At 41.4% G+C, this 20,066-nt stretch overlaps 1 protein-coding gene across 1 annotated transcript; it reads left to right on the plus strand.

The window, feature by feature from the left end:
* Window positions 1-125: 125 nt before the first annotated feature.
* UBE2N (ubiquitin conjugating enzyme E2 N) lies at window positions 126-18,201 on the plus strand. The gene is made up of 4 exons (XM_082043611.1): window positions 126-283; window positions 16,315-16,561; window positions 16,759-16,899; window positions 17,519-18,201. Exons 1-4 carry the CDS (start codon window positions 254-256, stop codon window positions 17,557-17,559), a joined length of 459 nt encoding a protein of 152 aa, XP_081899737.1. The 5' UTR covers window positions 126-253; the 3' UTR covers window positions 17,560-18,201.
* The last annotated feature ends 1,865 nt before the right edge of the window (window positions 18,202-20,066 follow it).

Consider the following 20,066-nt stretch of genomic DNA (forward strand, 5'->3'; position numbering starts at 1 on the left):
TCATAGCGTCCCTCCGCCGCGTTCGTGCCCACAGACAGCGCAAGGACCCCTTCCGGCAGAGGGGCCCGCCCGGAGACCCCGCGGCAGCGGCAGCAGCTGCCGAGGAGCGGCCGCTCCGGAGCCGGGCGCGGCCTACATTGCCCGGCGTCCTGCGCCGAGGGCGGTGCCACCGGAAGCGCGGCGCGGGCTACTTCCGCTGTGCGCGATCCCTGAGCGGAGGCGAGCCCGCGAGCCTGCACCCCGACGAGACAAGATGGCTGGGCTGCCCCGCAGAATCATCAAGGTACCGCCGCCCGCCCTGGGCTGGAGGGCCGACTGGGCCGGGTCTTGCGCGGCGGGCAGGGCTGAGCCGGGCCGGGCCGAGCGCCGCTTCCGGTGCCCTGGAGCAGGGCCGCGGGGGGGCAGGGCCGCTCCCAGGCCTCATCCTGCCCCTGTGGGGCGGCGGTTGACGCGCTGCCGTGGGAGCCGCTGGGGCAGGGGCCGCGCCGGGTCTGCTCCCCTCTGCCTCCCTTCCCCGTCCTTCCAGTTGGATGTGCGGCCGCCCGCGGGGGCTGCCGGGCTCGGCGTGCGCGGGCGGGCGGGAGCGGTGGGGCCCTCTTGGCGGGCCGGGGGCGGCGGGCGGGAGCGGCCCGCTCCCGTCACGGTCACCGCACGGCCTCCGGTGCTGCCGTCCGTGCGTCGGGTGCCTGCGCGCCCTTTTCGGGGCCCAGCGCTGGGAAGGCACCGGGCGCACCCCACCCCCTTCGCCTTCCGCCGGCGGTGAGGCTCCTGGCTGGGGGCGCCCGGCCCGGCCCCGGCTCAGCCCTCGCCACGGTACTCGGGTTCCTTCTGCTGTGCGAGCGGGGGCTGAGCATAGCGAGTGGTTAAACCTGAGCTTGAGCTGAGCGTTGGGGGCATCCGTACCGGTGCAGCCAAGCCAGCCTGGCTTCTTCCACGTGTGTCCTGAGCTGTCGGCTTGTACGGTTTTGGCGTGTTGGTGCTGGTAGTTCAGTGTCTTTCTTCGACTTCCATTTACCAGCTTTTCAAGGGCTCTCAACTTCGGGGCGCTTTCAGCTGACCACCTGACTAAAATTTCAGCTGAAGGCTTGAATGATTTGGAGTCACTCAACAGTGGTACAGGCAGCTGCATTGCAATGCCTGTGAGTCCTTTCAGTAGGCTGGTCCTCTAGGGTGTTTGTGCTGGGCTGCTGTCTCCCATTCGATTTGTAGTGATGTGAATTGAAGCCCTCAAATTGGTGATCGTTCCTTTTACAAAAGTTATTAAGTGATTCCAGTAAGGTTCCTTAGGCTCCTTAGGTTACTTGTTGAGCTGAACAATTGCCACAAATAATTTGTAACGCAGTAAAGGTCTCTTGGTTGGGTGTGCAATGTTGGCAACTATTGTAGAACACCTTAGTGTACGATATGTTAAATAGTGGATGAAAAAAATAAAATGGATTTTTTTCTAACAAGTCAAGTAATCTAATAGATGATGTAAAAACAAGGCAGGAGTAGCCTTTATCTTGTGTCAGACAGGCTACACTATGATTGTTGTTCAGAATTGTAAGCAGTAAAAATTACAAAGACAAATCTTACAGAATGAGTTTGACACTCATCCAGCTGCCTCAGTGCATGGCATGCAAAGCTGAATATATTTCAGGTGTGAGAGGAAACACTGATTCATAATACAGCGGAACAGGGATTCCTCACAGAGTTGTGGTAAGAGCTCTGTCGTGAGGCTGTTGTCCTTGTTAAATTCTTGAATAGCTCTTGACAATTCCCCTAAATACAACCAAGAAATGCACCCCCTTGTAAACTTGTCCATAAATTTCCTTCTTGGTGCTCTTGGGTTTTTTTCATGCTTTTCTAGAAGAAACATGGAGCAATTCACACGTCTTACTTCAAAGATGTGTGATGACAGAGGAATGTTTCTTGTTCTGGAGAGGGGAGGTTGAAGGCAGCAGAAGTGACCATGGAAGCTCCAGGTCCTCCTTAGAGTTTTTAGGACTGTTATTGTTATAGGGTGGTGTGTATGGTGGGTTGTGTGTTTCCATGAATGTATTGTAAGTTGTCTGTAGCCAGCCTAGAGCTTTTAAATCTTGGGTTGGTTGTGTTAGGTGATCAGTTCTTTAGCTCCTGTGCTGTGCATGATGTAGGTTGAAAGATGTATGTAAGGTCCAGGACTTGGATCTGACTAGTTACTGCAGCCTCAAAAAATGTGCAAAGTCATATTTTGAAATATCGCAGCTGCAGAGGTGCAGGCCTAGAAATGTGCCTGCTTGGGTCTTCAGGAGTCTGTAGTGAGAGTTGTTTTGACCTTTGCTATTCTGCCAATCTTGATGTTAAATTTCCTACTGGTGGTTGCCCTAACGAGAGGGAAGGGAGTAAACTCTGCTGCTAAGGAGAATTTGAGAGATCAGGAAAGGAAGAGAGAGAGATAGGAGAGGAAAGGCCTGTAGAAAGGTGAAATAACTCAAATAACAAGAAGATCCAATTTTCCTTATGGACATTAATAAATTTGGTGATAAATAAATGGCTTAGTTTACTGCTAGGTAAAGACCTTCTCCTTCCGATCCTATGTGTTGTTGCCCGAGGGAGACCGTTGATGGTGGATTTGGGATAGGAGCGCATATTTGGGCTGTAATGAAGTACAGAATCTAGCTAGCCGCTCAAAATGCAGTTGGCGTTTCTCGTCTTGACCGACTGCTGGCAGATGGCCTGGTGCTCCGGTTGACTAGCGGCCCTGTGCTCCTCAGCCTGCTTCTTTGCTATGTGCAGGCTGTCATCAAGCTCAGTAGGAGAGCAGTCGCCTTCCTCGTCTCAGCAGAGAGCTTTCTTTGTATTTCCAATACTTCCCCCAAATTCAATTAAAAGGTGTCAGCATAGATTTTGCGAAGTGGTTGTCACAGGAGATACAGAATTACTCCTGGTTTGCTGTCCTCAGATTACTTAGAAACACAGACTTTAAACAAGCGTGGGGGAGAGTGTTCTGTAGGATCAAGAGATGACTTGCTTTAGAGTTATGACCTAGTGTTAGCACATCACAAATGATGAGTAGAAGTTGATTATATAGTTTTGAGTCTTTTAAAGATATACTCAGAATCTTGTGAATAGAGAAGAGGTATTTTTATTTTCTTCAGTAGTCCAAAACCAAGGGTCCTCTGAGAATCACATTGACAATAAAATCTATTAATGTAAGATAAAAATGCAGTACTGCACATTTGCCAAGATGTGTGGTTTTGATGCTGTAAACTTTTTTTACTACTGCACAATATTAAAAAGTGAGCCTTTGCAATATACACAACAAATGAGCCCAGTGATTTTTACTCTCAAACATTTTTTACACAGTTTCACTCCAATGTTGCAAAGTCACGTAGCTCCAGTCAAGTAAGGAGTTGAATTGCATCTGACTTTTTTTCTTTTTTTTTTGGCTGACATTCAAACCACCTCATTGCCGTGTCAAGTGCAGTCGGTATATCTGAATGAGATGGGCAAAGCTGCCTTGTGTCATTTTTGCAAATGCTTTTTCTGCTGTTTTCACTGCTGCAGTGATCTCATTATTCATGATTTGATGTTCAGGTCTGTGTTAACTGTGTAGCCAGTTGTTAGTGGTGCTTCTCTTACAATCACTGCAGCTGCTCATATGATGAAGTAAACCATCTGAAGCAGTATCTGAGACTCCTTCAGATTTTTTTGATTAATGAATTTCTCAGCGTTAAATTGCTGAGGCTTTGGTTTCTTCCCTTGCATGGTAGTGTGTTATTGTCTGAAATATTCCTTCCTTGCTGTTTACTGTGAGAGGCTATTTCCACATTGCTGTCAGTGCTTGCAGTATTTTTAGAGAATCTGAGTAACATTTGGACTGCTGAGTTCTAAAATGCTATGTCAAATTATAAAATTTCTGGGAGGCTTTATGGAGATTCTCATGGTATATGTAGTGATAGGGACCCTACAGCATTCTATATTAGAGGTTGGTATAATGAGCTTTATGTTTTTTTTTAAATATAAATTTAGTCTGCAACTTCTGAAACTTTCTAGAAATTCCTGAACAGTATTACTGGCAGCCACCTTGAAGTTTCTTCCTTTGTCTTGGAAACTATGGGTTTCTGGGACATGAGTATCTGTCTCCATGTGAAAATTTAAGTTGCCATTAGTTTTTGATTTCTCTTACATATCTGACCAATTTTTAATTTCCTGGATGAAAAAAAATAAATAAGACTGGAGGTAAACTTAATACCTTTTGCTGGTATTTGGCATTTCCTTGTGTGGCAGTTAGACATAGAAAACATTACTTCTGGACAGTGCTGATCCTTGGCATTTGTCAGAAAAGCACTATATTTGGTCTTTGTAACATCTTTCTGCCCCTTGTATGCTGTTTGGATCTTGTGGATAACTTCAAATTTGGCAGAAAGGTGACAATTTTGGGAATTTTCAGAGGCTTTTTTTGGTACTGTTTTTAAAACCACCTTCCCTACTATTTCCCAACAAATGCAGGAAGGTAGACAGATAGCACATCCTCTACTTTGTGACCCTCTTTGAGTCTTCTTGCCAGGCAACTAGTGGCTGTGGTAATCGGGGGCTGTCTAGGCAGGTACTGGAAGCCTGAAGTTTGGCAGGACAGAACTGTGGAGGTGTGGGAGGGAGGCCGAGAAGGAGTCTTGGGCCCTGAGGATAAGAAAGCTTTCAAGTTAGGCCAAGGTACCAGTTTTAAAAGGAATACATGGAGTCTTATTAGAAGATCTTAAAGAGGACACTGATAACTTTTCACAGCCTTTCCTTAAAGAAGCTTTCAGTAGACACTAGAGAATAAAAGCTGAGGAAAAGGCAGTGAATAATCCAGCTAGAGGCCAAAATCTTGTTTGGGCCACCTTCTTGTGTAGTACTTGAGCAAACTTGGAGGTACAAATCTATAGCACACCAAGCTTTCTGAGTACTGATGCTTATGGTTTTTTATAACTTAGCACATGGTTGTTTTATGTGGTACTTATGCTGAAAGTCATGAAAACATAATGGATATCATCAAAATTTGTTTTGTACAATATTACGAAATAAACCCATGTTTTCATAGTTACACTTGGACAGATGGGTTAATAGTGAGAAACAAGTGGCAAATTTTTGCCATATATGGCATTTGGACAAAAACTCTTTATGAGTTATTGTTTGCTTTAACAACACTTTGATAGTTGCTTCCACACTGTATATTAGTGCAAAACTCTAATTCAAATGTGCTTGGTTAGTGTAACTGCAGGAATGGTTTACACTGTTAGCTCAGTGAGTTCGGTTATGCCTGACTTTACTATACCTGGAGATGCACCATAAAAAGCTTGATCTATGCTAGTACATAGCTAATCCTCTAAGAATTTGTATAGGATCTCAGCTTCACAATTCCAAAAGCCTGTAATCTGCTGTGGAAAATTCGAGACTGAGGTCATCCTCAGGGAAGAGTGATGCTGACCTTAAGAACGCCCCTATTCATGTTCCCGTTGTTTGGCAACAAGGTCTTCTTCCAAGAGTGGATTGACTCTGTTGGTGTGGGGTTTTTTTAATTTTTGTTTTCTGGGAAGATGCTCTTACCTGGAGTACATTTGCCTTCATCTCACTGTAAAGTGACTTTGCAGTGGTTAAAATTGCTTGTATGATGATGGGAACTGGAAAACCAGAAGCGCCATGAGGGAAGATTATGAGCAATCCAAAATTTGCGGCACTTGCTTAGCAAGGCTGTAGTTTCAAGTTGCTGGACAGTTGTCCATAGATTGCATACTAGTTAATGGTTTCTAAATCTATTGTGCTGCTGTTTATGTGTGGTGGTTTGTGTTTTTTTTTTTTTTTTTTTTAATTTTATAGCTGATGTCTTTTACTTGTTGACACTCAGATTTTTTTTTTTTTTTTTTCAAGCGGGGGGGTGGGTCTTGGGTTACAGTGAGGGCTGGTGATGGGGTCTGGGAAGCCATAGGGTGGTGGAAGCATTAATGTACAGAGACATTAGCCCGATAATGAGTAAAGCAAGTGCAGGCATGTGGGATGCTGACATGCAGGGATTATATGGCAAGGAAGAGAAAAATTCATGTGGAGGCCAGCGACTGGAAACCACAAGTGCAGCCTTCTATTTATGATGTTTGACCTTTGCATTACAGTTTAATGGGCTTCATTGCTAATTCTTTCTTTTCTTAAAAGGCAGACATTATTTTCAGGAGAGTTTCTCTAATGCTGTTGTTTTACAGTGATATAATTTTAATCTCAACATTCTGAAATCTCTCTGATAATACATCTGCTTAGGTACCAAATTTATTTTCAGTAATGCTGGTTATAGCTAATTCTTTACATAATTGTACCTAGTGAATTGATAGACTCTGGAAGAATTTGTGCCAAAATGTGATTTTTTTTTTTTTTTAATTAAGTCCTTGTGGTTTTCTGAGGCAGATTTATCTTTATATGTAGAAGACAGTTCTGACTGGTATGTTTCACTTTCTCTTGCTGCCTCCCCCCTCAAAAAATCAAAGCAAAACATATATGTGGTTTACTTTCTTGTGTGCAACTTATCAGTTCTTGGTGAAGGAGATCAGTGTGATCTTCCCCCTTATCCCACTCTGACAGAACAGGAAAGAGTTGCCATTTGGCAAGTAATTGTAATTTGTCTGTGTGCCAATATGCTGCTTTAAGTTTTTGCCTAAGCAGATAAAACCTCAGTTTCTATTTCATACCCAAAACTATTAGATGTCGTTGGAAGATAATGGCACTGGTAGCTGGCAAGGGTTTCCTGCAATCACAATAAAAATATGAAACAAATATATGTTGTATGTAGTCCGGATTGAAATGCTGAAGTTGTTGTACTTCTGTGTTTTTTGCAGAGAGCCAGCACAAGGCAGGAAAGTTACCACCTAGTTAAGTTAGATGAACCAGAAGTTCTCAAGGTGATCAGGCTGCAGTTGGTGTTGAGCAGCCTAACTGAATAAACAGATTTAGCCTGGCCTGTGCTGGCACAAAAGTTTTGGTGCTGCTGCAGCAAACTTGGACTGAAGGAGTCATTTGGCTGAGAAATCTGCAGTAAAGGTTATTTTTTTTAAGCCAAATCAGTTCTGTGATGTCATTTGTTGTTTAACTTGGCAAATGCTTGGGCTGATGACAGATGAACAGTGACAGTACACATTAGCACTGCTGCTGAGAAGTTAGGGTTTCCTATTCAGGGAAACCCTTGCATTTTGTGAGGAAAGGAAAAGGTGCAAGTAGTTACAGATGTGAGTCAAGTTGATCAAGGACCAGGCTGAAATCGTGAGGAGAAAAGCAGTTTGTCTCAATTATAAACTCAACAACTGAAGCCAATGAAGAATCAAACAAAGGACTTGCAGTAATTTTTAGTCATTGACAGTGGTACTTATGTGTAACTTTATTTTTTAAAATCTCTTTGCTTTTTGCTATTGGTAGTGACTTTACATCTGCTTTAGAAATCTTCCTGGAGGACTTGGCAACAAATGTCTGATCTTCTGTAGGAAGCAAATATTGAAGACACCAATGAGCAATCAGTTAAACTGAAAAATATATCTTTTTTCCTTATCACATCTTCTCCCACATAAATTGGTATGTGTGGTACCTTCCAAGTGATAACTGTTATCATTTCAACTATAGCAGAAAATGGAGCTAGCAGCTTTCATTTGAAGTCTGTAATTTCTTTTTGAAAAACTCTAATTTGCAATATCATCTGCGGAGTCTGAAACTGTCTACCACATCCTCTATAGAAGTGCTTTTGGATACAACAGCTCAAACACATTTCAAATTAAAAGCTACTTTGTGATTTATGCTGTGGTGGGTTGACCTTTGCCAGATGCCCACCCAGCCACTCTCTCTTGCCCCCCACCTCAACCAGGTGGGAGGAGAAAATAGGATGGAAAAGCTCATGGATCAAGGCAAGGACAGGGAGCTGACTTACTGATACCATCACAGTCAAAACAGACTTGACTTGGGGAAAATTAACTAATTTATTGCAACATAAACCAGAGTTGGATGGTGGGAAATAATGACAAAGTTAAAACACCATCTTTGCCCACATTTTCCTACACTCAATTTCAGTCCTCCTTCACTTCTGACTCCTTTGCCTCCTCTGAACCTGATGGTTGCAGGGGGATGAGGAATGGAGTTTGTGGTCCATCCATAACCACTCCTCTCTGCTGTTCCCTCCTCTTCGTGCTTTTCCTCTGCTCCAGCATGGTCCTCTCCATGGGCTGCAGCGTGGAAGTCTGTTCCACTGTGGTCCTCCATGGGCTGCAGGGAATCTCTGCTCTGGTGTCTGGAGCACCTCCTCTCCCTCTGTCTCTGACCTTGGTGATCAGACTAGTTTTGCTCACATTTCCCCCCCACCCCGCCCCACTGTTCTCTCTGTGTAACATTTTCTGTCCTTTCTTAAATATGTTTTCTCAGATGTGCCACCAGCTTGTCTGATGGGATCAACCTGTACCCTGCAGCAAGTCTGTTGATGGTGGCTGTGTGTGGCATGGGGCAACCCTTGACCTTTTCCCACAGAGGGCATCCCTGGAGACCCCCTGCTGCCAACACCTACACCCCATACATCTGCCTAAATGGTCCATACTAGATACAAGTTCTATGTCTTAAAGAAGTGAGGCAAGCTGATGTGTGTTTCTTTCAATCTGGGTGCCTCTTTCCTTTTACCAGTAACTTTATTTTAATGCATCTCGAGACTAGTCATGCAGCATTGCATCCTGCCATTCCTTTTATAAGTGGCCAGGGCTACCAAAGAGGTTTGTTTTGTAGGCAGCTGTTTAGAGACCCTTGCGTGTAGCACCTATGGAATAAGTGTATCAAGAAGATATGCAGATCTTTATACATTTGTGCTGCTGAAGATCCTTTTACTCACAGCCAATGCTGTCTGTTCATCAGTTTCTGTTGGAAGTTACGGCCCCCTGCTAGATGACTGACAGCATAGAAACTCTGCTGCCAACATTTTTTGGGTTAAAGATCTAGCTAAGAGAGCCAAACTCACTTCTTCTGAATTGAACTGAGAATGCAGATAGGGTTTACTTTCTCAGTAGATTTGCGGGATGGTGATTTCTGGCAAGGGGGAAGCTGCAGGCACTGGCAGTTGAGCTGTAAACTGTAATTCCTGTTGCAGATTAAGTCTTATTAAGACAAAGATACTTATCTGTCTTCTGTCTTCCCTGATCTGTTTAAAATGAAGCCACCTAGGGTTAGTTGAACCTACAGGTAAAGGTGGATATTACCTATTGTTTTTCACTGTCTGGAGTAGATTAGAGAAGGCTTATACCTTACCTTTGTCTGATGAAGTTGCAGGGGTGTAGCCTCCATCTTAGTAGGTGTTGCTGAAGGTAAATTACTTGACTGCTATCTGGAGAATTGAGCTCGTAAATGTACTGCTGAAAATACAAAGAAAAAATCATTCCCCTGAGACTTTGCATAAAGATGTGGTATTGTATAATATTAAATATTTAATAGCTCTAAGTCCTGCAGTATTTTTCTCTTTGTGTAAGAGACCTTATTAATGTTTTCTATTTTGAAGTTGCAGAATAGTTTTATCACAGCTATGTTGACATCTGAAAGTCTTAATGATATCTCTCTCTTTTTAAGGTACTAGCATAAAACTACTAGTTGTAAGGATGCTTTTCTGTAGTCTCAACACCATAAAAGGTTGCTAGATAACTGTTCATAACAAGTAAGAAGATATACAGAGTACTTGGTCTTTAAGACTTTTATAGATGACTGGGGACTTTAATTTAGCAGTTTACCATCTGTTACTGAAATTAGTCCTGTTGGTAGTTAAGCTTCGTCCTTTGGAATGAGGAGGTGGCCTCTACATTTCCTTTTGAGGTTGGTTACAGAATAGTAATCCGTTACGCTAGTTTCTCGCTGTGACTGACGCTGCAGTCTCAACTCTTTGAACAAGCCCTTTCACCAAAAGGAGCAGTCTGTTCTCCCATCCTTCTGACAGCATGTGTTTGCACCCTCCTTTTTGTTGGCACAGCTGTTTGTGTGGACATTTGGTGAACTGCATCAAGGACTCTTCTCTGTTGCATGTGGGTGTTTTGTTTTGTTTTTTTTCTCCTTCCAGATCAGGGCTGTGCGCTATGTTTCACCATGAGGTCAAGAGACAGCTATACAGACAAAAATGAAGGTGTATAATAGGCTGAAGTGGAAAGGCAGCACAGCTTTTTTTTTCCTTCCTTTCTCCAGCAGCTGCTCATTTATCAGCTTAAAATGTTCAGGCTTTGTAAGATGTTGGGATTTCTCTAAGCTCCCTTTGTTCTAATGGATGTTATGAATTTCACCAGCTGATTTCACAGCTGATATTAAGGGACTGTGTAGAGCAGAAAACCAAGCTAGATTCTGTCAAAAAGTGTATTCCTTCAAATATAACATCTCACTGAAGACTACTGTATTTAACTTGTGGTTTAATATGCAGATTTTTTTACTTGTTGAAGGAAACTATATAGCAGTAATATTGAATATGAAATAAGGAAACTGGGATGTCAGGAAATTAAGCTTGCAGACAGCTGAATTACTAGGCAAAGCAAATTTGGCTCAAGACTTGGAGCTTGGATTTCTTCTTTGAGCTAGTTTGTGCTGACCTTGCAAGCAGGCTTCTTTCTGAAATTCTAGTGGCCTTCATACGGTAGCCTTAAAGTTCCTGTATTTTGTAGGTGCTAGATATTGATGTGTTCTTCACTTTTTTAGCCAACATCTCTTGGCAGGCAGTGTGAAACTGGTGGTGATAAACTATTGCCATAGTACAGGGAACAGAATTGCCATTATTATTCCAAGCAAAGAATATAGTACTCCTTTTTAGAAAGTAAGGAAAAAGCTTTAAAAATTGTCTAATCCCATGCAACGCTTTCTTCCTTCACTACCGGAGTGGTCTTTGTCAGACAGGTGAAACTTTAGAGATTTTGTTTCAGCTGCAGTGGTTCTACTATGTAAGAAATAATTTTCTGGTTTGTTTGTTTGTTTGTTTCTCCAAATACTTGGATTCATGAGTTTTCAGGTTGTTGTTATTTGCCAATATGCCACTGTTTGATCCTGCCTTAGTCGGTTGATACCAAGTAAGAGTTCTGAAGTGGCTTTTTGTTTTCCAGATTGTAGCATACAGAAATCTTTATTGTTTTCACTGAGGCCTTGGCAATTTGAGGCTTTTGTAAACACTTCTGCAAGACTGGAAGTGATTAAAATAGTAGCCTATTACTAATGGATTCCTCCTTTCTGCGCTTGTTTGTATCTTTGTGTGCTCTAACAATTGATTTTCATGCATGTCGGTATGGAAGCATCTTTCTGGGTTGTTCAATTCCCATCCCTAATGTCTTGTTCTGGGTGTATGAACCAGGAGAATCTTGGGGGTTATGTCTGCTTTGCAGTAACTTTTTATTTTTCCTTCTGCTGAGAGCAGGACAACCAAGCAAAAGCTCAAAGAGTGAAACGTTGCCCCATGCAAATCGTCCTCTTGTATTTGCATGGCTTCTCAGTCTCAGCACCCTGAAAAAACCCTCACCCCACCTCCTGCTCAGTTGGTCTCTTCTAAAGATCACTGTGCTCTCCCTGAGGCTTCTTGTCCTCATAGGTTACTGTAAAAACAGGTTGAGGATTTCTCCCCCAACTTGGGTACAATTAGTCTTCAATTTAATGTCTCCATAGAAGAATAGCTATGCAGAATGTCAGCTACACCATCTGTCCGATCTGCGTCATCTGTCACTCTGCTTCAGGCCACCTGTGTTAATAAGGAAAGCTTTGCTTGTCAAAACACCTTCAACGCTTCTGTATTTTTTAGCCACTTAATTAAAAATGAGACAGATAAAATGGGGTTGGGGGGGGAGCTTCAGCCAGTTGTGAATGGTTGGTGGTTGTGTGGTTTTTGTTTTGTGGGGTTTTTTTGTTTAGTTTGTTTAAGTTCTGATTGGCATGTATCTTCATTTTGGGTTTCTTAGTTTTCTTCAGTCAATAGAAATTATGACATTAACTTGGAACAAGTGGAGTAAAAGCAGGAGCAAGAAGAGATCTCGATCTAAAATCATTGCTGAGTATAACAAATAGAAATAACTGCCTATGACAGCATGGGATTGCGTTTTAGAGCTCAAAATGCCCTGAAATCTGTTCTGTGAAATTTCCTTCAGCATACTAGAGCAGAGCTAATAAGAAACACTATAAAGTGCTGTTCTGGAACATTTACTTAGATGGAAATTCATGTTCCCCTGAAGACTAAATTAATTGCTGTATTGTAAAAACATGTATTGTGATCAGCAGAACTGCAGAACCTTGTTTTCTGTGGATTTGTCCTTTTTTTTTTTTTTTTCTTCTTTCCTGTTTAGTGTGTTAATGTTTGAATGTCCCAGCTCTTTATAGTGTTATTGGCAGGATTTTTTTTTTTGCCAGGCAAGAATACTACATATTTAATTGGAATAAACTGGCCCAACAGTATGTAATATCTTCATGTTCTTCTTGTCTTTCTCTTGGGTAGCACTGAGCTTGGTTTCTCTTATAGCCACCGACAGTTTACAAAATGTCCAGAAAAGCTGAAATTGGACAAAGGGTTCAAAGGCAGTTTTGGGGAAAAAGAGGGAAGTAACAGATTGCACAAAACTCACTTCCTCAGCTAAAAAAGTGTTAGAAAGGTTTTGCCTAAAAAGATACTGGAAAGTCAAGTATTGCATATGCTTGATCCTCCTGATTAGTTAAAAAAGGTGGGAAGTTAGAATTTTAATTAGAAGTTATTTATTTATGTATTTTACTGTGTTTGAGGGACCGTTTTTCATTGGGTAACGATCCTCTAGGGAAAATAATATAAAATTACAAAATAATATCAACATGTAGTTAAATATTTCCTTGTTTGTAGATTAAGTCTACATCTCACGACTCTCTTGTGCATGACTTACAGGTGGGGGGTGGTTAGGTTTTTTGGTAATGTACACTTAAAAAACCAAACAAACAAAACCTTTAAGCAGTTCAGTTTCCTGACCTGGTCCATAATGTTGCCTTGTGTACTGACAACTGTATATCTCAAATATGACTTATTTCTTCAGGTCTTATGGCAAATGAAATTGTTTTTAATATTGGTGTGTCTTTAAATGACCATCTTACTGTAAAATGTGGAAGTTGAGTGCTTGATATTACCTCAGAATTGGACCTACTTGTATGTTTAAGCATTTTGTATGCTTAGACCTTAGAACATTTGTCCCTTTCTGTTGCTTTTCCATGATTGTCCCCAAATGTATTGAAGATATTATAATAAATTTCTTAATAATCGAAGGGCAAAAGCCATATTTACTGTCAGAATTCAGCAGGTGGTGTTGATGTACTTATTAAAAGAACATGAAATGTTTGTACTTAAATGATGTTTTTCTTGTGTTTTGCATAGTCTAACAAGCTTGTCTGTTACACTGTTTTAAAAAGATTCCATTTCTGAACCAAAGATGCTTCTCAGCTTTTGCATAAAATGGTAGTGATGTATGTTCACAGGCTTTGTGACCTATCATTTTGTGCGTGTCGGAGAAATTTAGCCTGGTACTCGCTCTCTCGGCATGATGGCTGCATCAGAGCCCGCTGGGTGCGAAAGATGAGTGTCGACTGATTTCCTCACAGATTTCTTTCTTGTGAGTGTTCCTCCTCATCTCTGCTTGGAAACAGCTTCAATTGTGCCGATTGCAGTGGAGCCCCGCTCACGGCGCAGGAAGCGAGACATGCTTAAAGCATTTTTAATCTAATATTAATGTTCCACAGGGGGCGTGGATGGGTTCTGAGTAGCCACAGCACTAGCGTAGCTGGATGCAACGTAAATGCTTTTCTTTGCACTCCCTTTTTCTGCGGTGTTTTGTAGTGAGATAGCCGCATCTGTGTAACTGAGAGGCGTGAAGGACGTGATGACATACTAGCAGTGGTATAGCCCCTTCATCATAATGCAGTACCTTGACTAAAAGGATTGTTTTTTCTCATACGTGGGATCTCTCATTGTTTATTGACAACTAGTTTTTAGTGGCAGAATGTGCAGCTTGCAGCCGGGCGCTGCTGCCTCTGTTATGCTGGCAGGTAGAAGTGCTGATGCTGCTGCCAGAGAACTGCTGATTCTGGGTTATTTTAAGCCAGGACTGGCTGCCCAGTATGGTTGCAGTCAGTGTACTGGTGTAATTAGGGAGGCAGTCTCGGGGCCAGAGTGACTGAGTGGGGGCTAACAAATGCTGAGATCAGCCCAACTATTAAAATGTGTTACCCTTAATCATAATCATCATTAAAAAAAAAAAACAGTCTTATATCTGAAAATGCCTGTAAGAACCAAAATCATTATTTGCCTACTGGTGTGTCTCTCGCAAAGTCCAGGTGCCAGCAGTTAGGAAGATGTTTAAAAATTGGTTCTTTTCATTAAGTTTGTTCTTTTTTAATTTCAAGTTAGCTTGCTATTAGTTTGCATTTGTATAAGACACCGTTTCCCCTGCCAAAACTGTCCAACTGTAATAAGTACATGGCCCTTCATAGGTGGAAATCCTAATTGTCCCATTTACCTGTGGCGGCACTCATGCTGAAACCTTGCTGAAAGAAATGGAGAATGTTTTATGCATTTACAGGGATAATCTATGGTTTCTTACTCACCGACTTTCTATACCACTGAGCTAAAGATTTAAGCATTCCTTGTAGCTGCATTTCTACAGAATTACTGCACAGGTAAATAGCCAGCAGAATACAAGTGCCGAGTATGATATAAATTAATGTATATAGTTGAAAATAAAATACACTTGCAGAAGCGAGTGGAGACAGGTTGAAGAAGTTTGGATGGCCTTCCAGTAAGGTGTATAACTGGCTTTGGCAGCCAATGCCTATTCAGATAAGCAGGCAATACGTAGTCAAAACAAGGAATTAGACCAGATAAGTTTATTTTTATGTTTGTGTACATAGTTATAAGTTCAGTGTTATGATTTGTAGGACCTTGACAATTTTGAAATGAATAACTGGCTTCACTTCTTTATATTGTGTATTTGGATTTTTTTTTTTGGCTAGTGTGAGGTGTTATTTAATTGCATCACGACAGCCACATCACTTAAGTGCTGTGTGAGTTTATTTCTGTGAACTGCCAGTATTGAAACAGTCCACTTATGTTTGAAGAACATATTAAGCCAAGTAGAGGTAATCTGTCTGTTTTGTGCTTGAATTAGTGCTACTATAGACACGCAGAGTAAATATACTATAAAACTAGAATAATAAATTAATATTACCAGTTACCATTTTTCTTCAGTAGAAACAGGATCATTTTTCTTTGTGAAAGCCAACACAAGTGGTGAAAAAGTTAATTCTACACAGTAAAAGCATGCTAGAGGAAAAGCAGGAAATGGGGCTAAAATTACCTGAGGAAATGAGGCTTCGGCAGGACTTGTTGTCATTTGCTTAATGTCCTGTTTTCTGTTTCGGCCTTGGATTCTTTTTTATCAGAAGGAACACAATGGAGCCTAAAAGACTTGTGGGGGCTGGCCGCAGAGGAGAAAGACGTACGGGCCCTGGTGGGTCTGTCTGCTCAGTGCGTTAGTGGGCTGGGTGGTCAGAACGTGGGCAACTCTCAGCTATGGTCACGGAGTGGTGTCCAGGGTGGGATCGGTGCTGTGGGTAGAAGAATTGGGCAACAAAGATGACAAATCTCTGTAGGATGCCAGGCTTTCCTCATTTTACAGAACTTCCCTATCTCCTACTGTTTGTTAGGGTCACTTTAAACAGGGCTATTTGTAGGCTGAAAGTGCTCACAGTAAAGCTATTTATGCATATATATTTGTAAATATATAAACCATTCTTATAAACACCTTTAGTGTTGCAGCAGAGTAGTACTTTGAATTCTTCAAAGTCGAATCTGATTCCGATACAAATGTTCATCATAACAAGTCAGTCCAGTCTTTGTTAGAGTAAATCTTGAATGCTTTCTGTCAGTGATTAGCCCTTTTGGTTTTTTACTTACGAGATTTTCTGTTCAAGGTAGAATGAGAAATGGTTTTGATATTTTTACTGTGACATTCTTTGAAGTGCTTTTAAGTATATTGAAAAATAATAGCTTGGCAGTAGTTTGATCAAAAGTTAAGTTGTTGAGGACAGCTTAATTGTTATCTGTTACTTTGCGCTACAGAAGCACATACTCTAACAGCAGTTGAGGCATCTGAAAGGAGATGTCTACCAGTTTACCACATCCTCATCTTTTTGCAGGTGTTTGACTTTAAGGTATTTGTCTGACACGATCATTTCTGTTGATATAGGCAAATAACTCATAATGAATACTTGTTTTTAAAATAGTTTGTAGAGATGATGTTTATTTTAAATGGGTTGTATTTCTTACATTTCCTTTTCTTTTTCTTCTAGGAAACCCAGCGCCTGCTGGCAGAACCGGTCCCTGGGATAAAAGCGGAGCCAGATGAAAGCAACGCACGTTATTTTCACGTGGTCATTGCAGGTCCACAGGATTCCCCCTTTGAGGGTGGGACATTTAAACTTGAACTATTCCTTCCAGAAGAATATCCAATGGCAGCTCCTAAAGTACGTTTCATGACCAAAATTTATCATCCTAATGTAGACAAGCTGGGAAGAATATGTTTAGATATTTTGAAAGGTAAGTGCTACCTTGTTTTCCGGTTTTGATATTATTAAGTACAGAAACTTGTAGATTGACCCGCCAAATAGATTTTTTTTTTTTTTTTTTTTTTTAAAGAATACCTTGCTTATTCTTTAATCTGGGAGAGGAAAACTTTTTACTTCTGTAAACTGTGATGAATATGGTGTTTCACACTGCTATAAATGTCTCTTCAGATAAATGGTCCCCAGCTTTGCAGATTCGTACAGTTCTGCTATCAATCCAGGCTTTGTTAAGCGCTCCCAATCCAGATGATCCACTAGCAAATGATGTAGCTGAGCAATGGAAGACCAATGAAGCCCAAGCCATAGAAACAGGTGATGTATCTTATGCCTTTTTTTTTTTTCTTTTTTTTTTCCCTAGCTTTAGGAAGTAGCTGACTTACTAATTTGTTGGGGGATGTAAATCCTGACCTCCCATTTGATGTCTGCAACTTGCAGAAACAACTACAGCTTGTAGTCATAGTCTAAGTACCCTGAATGTGCCTGCGGTGCTCTATTTTCAAGTCTGTGAGGCCTGCTGGAGGAAAAATGCTCTCTTGATTTCTTTTATCCTGAGTTTTCACGTTCCTAAATTGCAAGCATGTCTAGTCTGGACTTGTGGTAAAGTAGAAGTACACACCACTGCTTTTTCTGTGAAGCTTAAGGAAAAGATTGTCTGGTTTCAGAAAGTACAACTCTTCCGTACCTGCTTCTGTGGCAGAATGTTACATTATGTCTCTTTACATTTGGATTCACTGCAGTCAGGCCACTTTAGCAGCTGTCAACTTTTGTGTATTATGGGAGTTCGAAATTGTACTTAAAATCTCAGAACGGATATATTTTGTATACTTGCAGCAGCAGTACAGAAGTGATCTTTAAAAAGAAGAATTTAAAATGACTTTAGTAAAGCCTTAAAGAGAAATCTTTCCTTAAATGTGTTTTTGTTTCTTTACAGCCAGAGCATGGACTAGGCTATATGCCATGAACAATATTTAAATGCGCTTTGAACATCAAGTGTGCATCACTTCTCCTGTTCTGCCAAGACCTCTTCCTTTTTTGTTTGCATTTAATGGACACAGTCTTAGAAACATTACAGAATAAAAGCCCAGACATCTTCAGTCCCTTGGTGATTAAATGCACATTAGCAAATCTGTGTCTTGTCCTAATTCACTATTGTACCGCATGAGCAGAGGCTAGAAGTATCATCTGGATTGTTGTGAAATTGTTTGAAAGCAGCAGCACATCTCTGCTTTTAATCATTTTTCCCATCATGGTTTAAGTATAAGCACTGTGAATGAAGGTAGGCAGGGTTAGCTGTGGGGCTTTTGTTTTAATTTTGTGGGCTCCTCCTCCCTTTTTATGGTGATGCTAATCGCATTGGTAAAAGCAGCTAACCAGTTATACTTTAGAATATACCCTCTAGCCCAGTCTAACGTAGACGCTGTAGATGGACAAGCTTCATTGTTTGAACAAAAAATGGGAACATTAAACATCCATCACCTTCACTAATAATATTGTGATTCTGCTGTCAAGTGTAGAAAAATCCCTCCAAGAAAAAGCTTGTGACCATTTTGTATGGCTTGTCTGGAAAATCTCCTGTAAATCTTATGTTTTAGTAAAATATTTTTTGTTATTCTACTTTGCCTTTGTACAGTTTATTTTGCTGTGTTTTCATTTCTCTAATGTGACAATCGTATTTAAAAAAAAAAATGAAATCAGAATTGACAATTTGTCTTCACCAGTCTGACCGATTAAACAGTAAAGAGGTGGAATGCACAAGATTTTTTTGCTTCTGTTTACTGACTTTTTTATTAGCCTGTGTTGTGTGGGTGACCTGCCCAGCCAATTTAATATGAAATTGCATTTGGAGTGACTTTTAGAAACCAGTCTCTGATGTAACCATTGTAACCATAATTTTAGTAATGCATTGATATGCATTTTCATGGGAATAACCATAATCAAGTAGGAGGCTGAGAGCAAATGACAGCACTCATTATAACTTCTCTTTGCTGGTTGTCATCAGATGTTGGGCTACATGGGTTTCTGACTTCATTGATTCCTGCCCTCTTTTAACAGGAGATACCAGGGTGTAGAACCACTGTTGCCGCCAGCCTGCTATCGACTGATGTTTGCTTATCCACTTAGAGCTAGCGCCTCAGACCACTGGTTTGCTCTGCAAGCCTTATTAAGCTACTTGCTTGAGCAACCGGTCTGCTTAAATAGCAGCAAAGCTTCTTTATTGGAGGGAAGGAAAGTCATTAAAAACTTCCTTCTCATCCTTGATTTTTTTGAGTGTGTGCATCTTGTCTGGGTGTCCAGCATCTTTTCTGAAAATCTATCTTATTGCTTCCCTTGATTTCTTGTATCTCTATTCTCTTCCTTTCCCTCACACAAAAAATAAAATAAATTAAAAAAAAAAAAAGAAAGATCTTAGAAGCTTTTGGCAGGGCCAACCTGAAGTGTGCAAGTGACAGCTTGCAGTGGTTGCAGTGGGGAGTGTTTTGTCATGCACTTCAGGGGTATGGCTATGGAGCCTGTTGGTATTCTCCCTGTTTCACCTCTTCTGACTCTGGTGTCATCTGAAATTTCTCTAGAATGTGGTGTATTTATTGTGCTCTTATGTAAGATGAGGAATATCTATTAAAGCTACATTTTCCAACAGACAGTGCTTTCAGTGGTTAGTAGCTGGTGTTGTCCCTCACAGTGCTCTTCGTAACGTGGTTGCAGCTTGGTTCAGAATTCAGCTTTTTCACCAGACTGAGTTATAAAAAAAACCAAACCCGTTGTAAAAGTAGTTTCTGTGTTGAATATTGGCCCAAGTTGCGTTCAGGGCTTGTAACAAATTGTTCGTTCTTCAGAGCGGGTAAGCACCGTTAACCCTGCCTTCTCCTTACACACGAGCATGTGATTGGGTTTATCTGACGTATGTCCCACGTGTGCTTGTTAACGTGGGCAAATTTTGCAGCAGGCAGCTGAGAATACGTGAGCTGTGCCCTAGACCCTGGATTTACTTCACCTGCCTCTTAAAGCTTTACCTTAGGCTATGTACACGGCTTTCCTCAGCTCTGTCTCTAGTCTGAGGACAAGTGGCGCCCCCAGGGGACACTCAGACCCTCCTGAGTGTCCCTGTTGAAAGTGGTTTTCCCCTCCTTGGGTAGAGAAACAGGACCTGAGCTGGAACTTGGGCAATTCAACTTCCAACTAGGTGGGATGAATCCAGACACAAGGTCATTTAGCAGATGGCCAGATATTCGTGTGTTCGGGGCTTAAAACTCAGCTGGAGTTGGCAGCTAATTAGAGTATGTAATTAAAACTGAGTTCTTGGTGGAATATTGTTAATATATTAATAAAAAAATCCTCTGCCTCCATTTGCTAGTGACTGAGTAGATTATAGAACCGTTTGAGTACACAGTAGCCAGTATGTGTCTGTTTCGTGTTTGGTTTCTTTTGTTTCTTTTTAACTATCTCAACAAGTTGGAGATTTTTGTTAAAGAACTCCCTGC

Source organism: Streptopelia decaocto (genome assembly GCF_964273445.1).
Source record: "Streptopelia decaocto genome assembly, chromosome: 1".
Lineage (NCBI taxonomy): Eukaryota > Metazoa > Chordata > Aves > Columbiformes > Columbidae > Streptopelia > Streptopelia decaocto.